The sequence below is a fragment of the Colobus angolensis genome, unplaced genomic scaffold, assembly GCF_000951035.1.
Source record: "Colobus angolensis palliatus isolate OR3802 unplaced genomic scaffold, Cang.pa_1.0 Scaffold9, whole genome shotgun sequence".
Lineage (NCBI taxonomy): Eukaryota > Metazoa > Chordata > Mammalia > Primates > Cercopithecidae > Colobus > Colobus angolensis.
The window spans coordinates 4,133,291-4,141,344 of NW_012122931.1; the positions used below are offsets into that span (position 1 = coordinate 4,133,291).

Sequence of the window (8,054 nt, forward strand, 5' to 3'; positions counted from 1 at the left end):
TTGAGACCAGCCTGACCAACATGGAGAAACCCTGTGTCTACTTAAAATACAAAATTAGCCGGGAGTGGTGGTGCATGCCTGTAATCTCAGCTACTCAGGAGGCTGAGGCAAGAGAATCGCTTGAATCCACGAGGCAGAGGTTGTGGTGAGCCAAGATGGCGTCACTGCACTCCAGCCTGGGCAACAAGAGCGAAACTCCATCTCAAAAAAAAAATATTAGCCGGGAGTGGTGGCACATGCCTGTACTCCCATCTAGCCAGGTGGCTGAGGCACGAGAATTGTTTAATCACCTGAACCCAGGAGGCAGAGGTTGTAGTGAACTCAGCCCTCCGGCCTCAGAGACAGAGAAAGATTGTCTCCAAAAGAAAAAAAAAAAAAAAGAGCCTGCTGGAATTGAGAATGACACGTATTTCCAGACAGCTAGAAGCCAGCAACCCCACCTGCCCAGAGGCTGGGAACTGGGAGTCTCTCTCAGCCCTTCTGTGCCCAGGGCCCAGGCCTCTGGTGTCTGCCTGCTCCCAGGCATCCGCCATCAACAACCTTCTAATCAAACCCAGGAAACCCAGGAACCTGCAGCTTCTTCCCTGGAACCCTGGGATCACTGTGCAGAGGCTCCTGGGGTCTCCCACCAGCTGACTGCCTGGATGCAAAGAACAGCCACCATGCCCTCCAGGCCCCCTGGGCAGAGCACTGTTTACTGCTGAGACTCAGGCCTGGCCTGGCAGGCCGGGGCTCTCTGCTGGGGCTCGGAGAAGCAGGATCAGTTGGTCATTCACTTTTTTGGGGAGCAGGAAAAGGCTCAGGACACAAAACAAACAAAGCAATTCCCAAAGGAACTGAGTCCTGTACCACAAAACTCACATCAGCAGAACTCTGGAATACCAGTGCCTGAGTCTCTTTTGACAAATGGACATGCCCTCTCAACATGCTTCTCTGGGCCCTATCAGCCCAGAAGGTCTGTCCTGCCCCACTTTCTCAATTATTATTATACATTGGAAATGAGAAAATTTTGGGTTTGTTTTCCTGCTGTAAATTCACATCCTGACACTGAACATGCTCCCAGGAGACTGCAAATACCCTCCCCTTCTCCACAGGGTCTGAAGCCCTAGTGTAAAAGGATCTCAATGTCATCTGGACAAACATCAATTTCCATTGTACCACAGATGTCCTGACACACCAATTAATAGAGTTCCAGCAAATAGATATTGGCCAGGGAGGCCACATGCTATGGTGACTCAGCGCTCTAGCTCTGGGCTCAGATGGGCCTGGGTTCCCATCGCAGCTCAGCAACTTCCCGTAACCTCCCTAACATTTCAGTTTCACCGTGATAAAAATGAGGATAGTAACAGACAGCAGCACTCTGAGGGCTTAGCAGATTCTATTTTTTTAAAAGCTGTTGGCCAGAGGCAGTGGCTTATACCTATAATCCCAGCACTTTGGGAGGCTGAGGCGGGCAGATCACCCGAGGTCAGGAGTCCGAGACCAGCCTGGCCAACATGGTGAAATCTACTAAAAATACAAAAATTAGCCAGGCATGGTGGCGCACGCCTGTAATCTCAGCTGCTTGGGAGGCAGGAGAATTGCTTGAACCTGGGAGGCGGAGATTGCAGTGAGCCAAGATTGCACCACTGCACTCCAGCCTGGATGACAGAGTAAGACTCCATCTCAAAAAAAAAAAAAAATTAAAAAGTTGCTAAGACCCTTTTAATCCTTCAACATTTAGTGGCCACTTGCTATGTGCTAGGTATCTTCTAGAACTGTTATTTTAGGCACCTGAAGTTATAGTCAATTCTGTGACTGGAGTAAGCTGGGAGGTTCCCCAGGGGTCACATCAGTGGATCCAACCAGATGCACGCTCTGCTGGGGCGCCTCCACTGACTACCTGAGCTCTAAAACCCCATTGCCTTCGTCTCTGTTGAGAAGGCTGTTACTCTGTACTTATGGAAGGTTTTAGAGCAGCAATAGCATATTCTGCTTATCGAATAAAGATGTTCCTTACTATTTTTGGCAAGTAATGGGTTACTGTTATGAAATATGAGCGGCAGTTCTGAGTGGCAGAAAGTTTAAGAAAACATCACAGCAGAGGTCCTTCTCCTTGCCTAACTCACCCACACACACAGAATAAACAGCCGATTGATTCCCAAGTCGTCCAGGGAGTGGCCTGGGGAACAGCAGCATCTTCTGGTCTAGCCCACAAGGGCTGTGTGAGCTCTGGGCCTCGGCCTCATCTCGAGGGTGGCCACATACACCCAGACACACAATTTATCTGGTAAGTGGAATTTGACATTGTGACAAAATGATTTGAGAAACCTGCCACCACAAAAAAACATATCCAACTTTAAAAGTAAAATGGGTAGCATTTTGATTCCTTGTCATTCATGCAAACAGTCCCTTCTCAGAAGTCTTGCTAACTCTGTAAAAGCATTGACAGCCATACTGGTGGATCTGTCTATATCACATATGTTATCACATATCTATACTTATATCGTGTGCGTGCGTGTGTGTGTGTGTGTGTGTGTGTGTGTGTCCTGATCCTCTTTTTTTGGTTGTTGTTAAGACAGAGTCTCGCTTTGTCACCCAGGCTGGAGTGCAATGTTGCTGATAGCTCACTACAACCTCTGCCTCCTGGGTTCAAGCAATTCTCCTGCCCCAGCCTCCGGAGTAGCTGGGATTACAGGCACCCACCACCACGCCCAGCTAGTTTGTGTGTTTTTAGTAGAGATGGGGTTTCACCATGTTGGCCAGGCTGACCTCAGGTCATTTGTCTACCTCATCCTCAGAAAATGCCGGGATTACAGGCGTGAGGCACCATGCTCTGCCTGATCCTCTTTTTTCAATTTAAATTCCTGATCGAATGTAGAGGACCATTTTTCCTAATCCTATAAACTCAGTTGCTTCCCTGAAGATATTCTTCAACCTCCTTGCCCTCGGACTGAATTTCTGTCTGAATGTCTATTCATGTTTCCTGACTTTGTTTGGCTTCCAGCCGGTGTGACCTGCACAGCGAGATGAGACTCTGGTCCCCACATCTGCCTCAGCCTGGAGCCCTCTTGCCAAAATGATGTAGGCGTTTCTGGTCCGTCTCTTGCGTTCACGTGTGGGCATGTGTGTGTGTATGGGGTTGGTGAGGGGATGGGTGGGAGCCCTCCAACACATCTGTATCAGGATGCCTGGGAAGGAGGGTATAAAGGTGAAGATGTGTGTGACAGGGTGGAGGGGTGAGGATCTGGGAGGGTGCATTCTGTTAGATGTGGGGTTCAGCCGCACTGGAAGCCAATTTTAGGATGCGGTGGCCCAGCCAGATGGTCAAGGAGCCACCTCTGTCCTGGGCCTGCGCTACCTTCGGTCCTCTCTGCACCCTGCCCCACAGCCGTCTTACCTCACTTGAAACCCAATCCAGGAACCGCTCAGCTTTTCTTTAATCCTCCACCTCCTGCTCCTTCAAGCACCACCCCTCAGCTGGGACCCAGGCTAGTCCCCTTGCTGTCACCTCTGGGAGAGTCCCTAGGGCCTTGTTATTCAGGGACAACCAAAGGAACCCATCCCAGAAGCTACTAGGCCCTGGCACCCCCAGGGGTCTTAGGAAGAGCTTAAGGGTCTGAGTCCTGGGCAGAAAATGGAGCATGGACTGAAGGTCAGTCGCTCTCTGCTCCTCTAGAACACCCGAAAATCTCCATCAAGCTCCAGCCCCCCCACCAAGGGGAGCAGAGAAGTGTGGTGGGAAGCGCCTGACCGCCTCTGCACAGCACTTGCTACCAGTCTACCCCCAGCAGCCGGTGGGTAGGTGGGCAACTTGCCTCTACTTCTCGGCCAGATTTCCCACCAAAGGACGCTGTCATTGGAGGGTCCCAGTGTGGGCCTGCCCGGGTGACCACCTCTCTGCTTGGTTTGTGCCCTCTGCCACTGCCCAGACACCTGGATCTTTTCTGCCTCTGCCCAAGCACTGCCCTACCAGAAAGCCCTCCTCTTCCCATTCTCCTCTGAACCTTCCTGGCTCAGCCTCATCCCTGCCACACCACAGGAAGTGATATTTACCTGCTGTCTTTTTTTTTTTTTTTTTTTTTGAGATGGAGTCTCATTGTGTCGCCCAGGCTGGAGTGCAGTGGCGCGATCTCGGCTCATTGCAACCTCTGCCTTCCTGGTTCAAGCAATCCTCATGCCTTAGCCTCCTCAGTAGCTGAGATTACAGGCGCCCACCACCACGCCCTGCTAATTTTTGTATTTTTATTAGAGATGAGGTCTCACCATGTTGGCCTGGCTGGTCTTGAACTCTTGACCTCAGGTAATTCACTCACCTCGGCCTCCCAAAGTGCTGGGATTATAGGCATAAGCCACCGTGTTCAGCCTGTTTCCTGGCCCTGTCTGTCTCCTCTGAGAAGGTTCAGGAAGTGCAGCTATTAGTGCTAACACTCTCCCCAGATGGCCTGCAAAACCCCCAAGTCTGCTGCCACCAAGGGAGACCTGGTTTTCTGGTCTGTAAACTGTAAATAATCACAGAGTCCTCCTCCTGGGGCCGTGTGGGGATTAAATACCGTACTACCTATCCAGCATGTGGGAGAAGCCTGACACATGGGAAGCCGTCGCTGAGACTGGAGTCATGAGCTGTAAGCCACTGGTGCCCATGCATGCAGAATGAGGGCCATCAGACCGCTAAATGGCTGCAGACACATACCCTCTCTCCCACCCCAACTCGCTCCCTGGGCTGCTTCTCCCCATCTTGCTTCTCTGTGTCTCTGTGACCCCTGAACATCGGGACACCCTCAGCCAACATCCAGGGACCTCACTATTGGGATGCTTGTGACATTCCCAATGGCATCAAGTTGAGAGCCCTATCCTTTCTGATCTGCAGCAGAAAGCTTCCCATGGAGGTCACACACCTGGAGAGAGGGGTATCTGGAGACCACCTGTCTGCTGTAGCCCCATGGCCTGAGCAAAACCAGCGAGGCCAGTGGCAGCTCCCCCTCTGTCCACTGTGGTTCCTGGACATCGCTGCCCTGCACACCTCCCCACACCGAGTTTACCAGCTGGTCCCTACACAACAGTGCACACACACACACCTCAATGGCCTTGTAGAAGATGCTGGTGCCAATCTGGACCACCTCTAGGTTCTGCTCCTGCTCGTTACGTGCACACTTGATGTAGGTCATCCAGCTCCGGTGGTCCTCCTGGCTGGCATCTATGAAGTAGCGCACCGTGCCATCCTCATTGAACACCTGGGCACAGATGGATCAAGGACCAGGTAAGGCAGGGCTATGCCATGTGTACAATCTTCCAGGCACTTCCACACACACACTCTCCATCCTCACAACAGCCCCAAGAAGTGGATAAAGCTTCATTTTCCCACTGAGAAAAGGAAGGCTGGAGAGGTTCAGGGACTTGCTTGAGGCTGCCCTATTGGAAGTGGCCCACAGGGGGTCAGTCTCCAAGGCCCTATGGGCTGACCATGATACACGCTCCTGATGCCATGTCCTCCCTACCCCCAGAAGAAAAGGGTCTCCAAGGATCATTGCTCAGACAAAGTGGCCCTGAGCTATTTCAAGGGATGCAGAGGTCCTCCCCATGGCACTGGGAACATCAGCCAGGACCTCAGAGAGGGAGGATCCTGGAGCCCAGGGAGGAGGGCTGGCTCGCTGTGGCACTCCAGTTTGGCCTAAACCCCTTCACGCGAGCTGCCAAGGCCACTCGGAGGTCATACTTGACCCCAACTTCCTGACTCAGCAACTGGAGAATGTGGTTAGTGGCCCAGCCCTCCAGAGAAGGGAGAAGATGAGGTCAAGAGAGGCCTCTGGGCCATCATCCCCCCAGGTCTATAAAGTTGGGCTTCTCCAGGGTCCGCCAGGAGGGGCGTGGAGTGGGAGAGCAGGTGAGGGAATAGGATTAGGAAGGGTGTGCACCAGTCTGGCACACTGGTCTCCCGTTCTGCAAGGTTAGGAGGAAGCACGGGATGGCCCTCCCTGGCACTGTCACTGTCATGGGTGGAAAGGCCTAGGATGGAAGCCTCTTGGAGCTTCCGTTTCCCTGGGTAAAAAGGGAACAGTAAGGCATGGGCTGCTGAGGTCATCCGTGACTGCAGGCTGGGGACACAGAAGCTGACTCAGTGCCAGCTCAGCCACAGTCATCGTGAATGTCATTCTACCTTCACCAGGCCTTCTCCTTTCCAGCCCCACCTCACCCCCAGCCCAGGACTGGCCTTGAGGGGCTTCCCAGGCTGCTTCTGGGGCCAGGGAAAGAATATAAGTAGCTGGTGGGTAGCCTGGAGGGAGGGCCCGTGGGGACCCTGGGCAAGCCACCTGACTGCTCTGGGTCTCAGTGCCCTCATCTGCCAACTGGAGCCAACGACAATCCTGCTCTGCCGGGCTGTCCCAAGGAAGGAGGGTCGGATTTTCCGTGCCTAGAGGTGGGGCGAGCTCCAGGCTCGGGTGGCTTAGAGTCCCAGCTCAGGGGGCATCCAGGCGGGGAGTGTTCGCTGCTCCCAGCCCGGTGGAAGCGGCCATGACTGGACATCGCAATCCCAACCGCGGCCAGCTCCCCTCGCTGGTCCCTGCGCCCCTCTGCCCCAGCCCGCGCGCGCATACCTCCCACATGAGGTTGTTGTTCTTGCAGATGTCCACGTGCTCCGGGGCGATCACGCGGCCGGTGAAGGGGCCCATCTCGGTGCCCGCCTTGATCCACGTCTTGGAGAAGATGCCGAGGCCCTCGCCAGGGATGGAGCTCTGAGCAATGATCACCTCCGCCGGCAGCACCAGGCTGGACAGCTTCTGCACTTCTGTGGCGGCAGGGACAGGAAAACAGGTCAGAGCCGGAGGCAGCCGAGGACCGGCCCTTCCTTCCCCGCCGGGACCCTGGCTTCGGTCCTGCCCAGACCGGCCAAACCCAAGTCGGCCCCAAATCCAGAGAAGCCACCCGGGTGTTGGGGGCAGTCGGATGTCGGATGTGCAGAGGCTCAAAGACCTCTCCTCTGTTTGCAACCTGGGGACCCTCCGTGCCCTGGAAAGCGAGTGGTGCGTTGGGGATCATTTTTAGAAGCGGGTTTTTAGTCTCTCCGCGAATTCTCAAAGCATTCACAACTTCTTCCGCCCTCTGCCCCGGATAAGTTTAAGAATTAATGAGCCAACGGCAGCGAGCGGTTTTATGCACGGGAGAACTGAGGCCATGTCCTGCAATGAGGTGAAGGCCAACCGGAGACTCTTTCGCCTAGTCGGGTTCCGGGAGCCCACTGTGCGTCCAGGCTCTGGGCACTGGCGGAAGAGCCAGGCGGTGATCAGCGCTGGGGACAGACCTCGGGCTGGCAGGTGTTGGAGGTGCCGAAGAAGCACCCGCAGCAGCTGGCCAGGCTCCGCGCTCGCTGTGTGACCTTGGGCGCGCCCGAGTCCCTCTCTGCTCCCAGGCCGTGGGGTGCCAGGGAGGGCGGCGCCCGGGCTCAGACAGCGAGCGATGTCTTCCCTCTGGGCGGGGAGGAGCCGCAGGGGCCCTCAGCTCCCCGAGGGTTCTCCTGTCGGGCCTCTGCGGCCGGGCTGGGAGCTGCGAGGCGTACAGGGGCGGCCTCCATGTCTTACAAGGTTCCCCTCTAAGCTACCTGGGAAAATACCCGGCGATCGGGGCGGCTGAAAGGGGGGGTTAAACGGTGTCCATTGCGGCGCGGCCGGCAATTTGTCACGCTGTTAAAGTGATCGCATTCATTCGGCTCCATTCGAAAGAAATTGCTAATTCTAAATTCATTAGCCCTGGAAGAATGCTGTAGCAGTAAATTGTAGCTCAATGCGGAGGGGACTTGTTTAAAAGGGGCCGAGGAATTCCCCTTACAAAAAGGGGGGATTAGATGGTTGACATAGCGTGAATGGAAGTGGAATTAGTCTTCACGGTAAATTAAGAGAGGAACAGAAATCGTAAAGGGGGAAAAGAGGGCGACGCGCAGAGATGCCAGAGCCAGGGAAAGATATTGTTTGCGGGTTGATGAATGAGGAATAAGAACTTGAGACATCTTAAAGAAAAGAAACTTTTCTCGCTCTCTCTTTCTCTCCCCTGCTCTCCCAGCGGCTTTTTCTCCCCGCCCG

General features: G+C 54.3%; 1 protein-coding gene across 1 annotated transcript in view; it reads right to left on the minus strand.

Moving 5' to 3' along the window:
• Positions 1-8,054, minus strand: part of PRDM12 (PR domain containing 12) — a 25,936-nt gene that overhangs the window by 17,068 nt on the left and 814 nt on the right. Inside the window, exons 2-3 of the mRNA XM_011931435.1 lie at positions 6,576-6,766; positions 5,058-5,213 (exon numbers count right to left, since the gene is read on the minus strand). Of these exons, the coding sequence (XP_011786825.1) occupies positions 5,058-5,213; positions 6,576-6,766 (347 nt within the window). The remainder of the gene's footprint in view (positions 1-5,057; positions 5,214-6,575; positions 6,767-8,054) is intronic.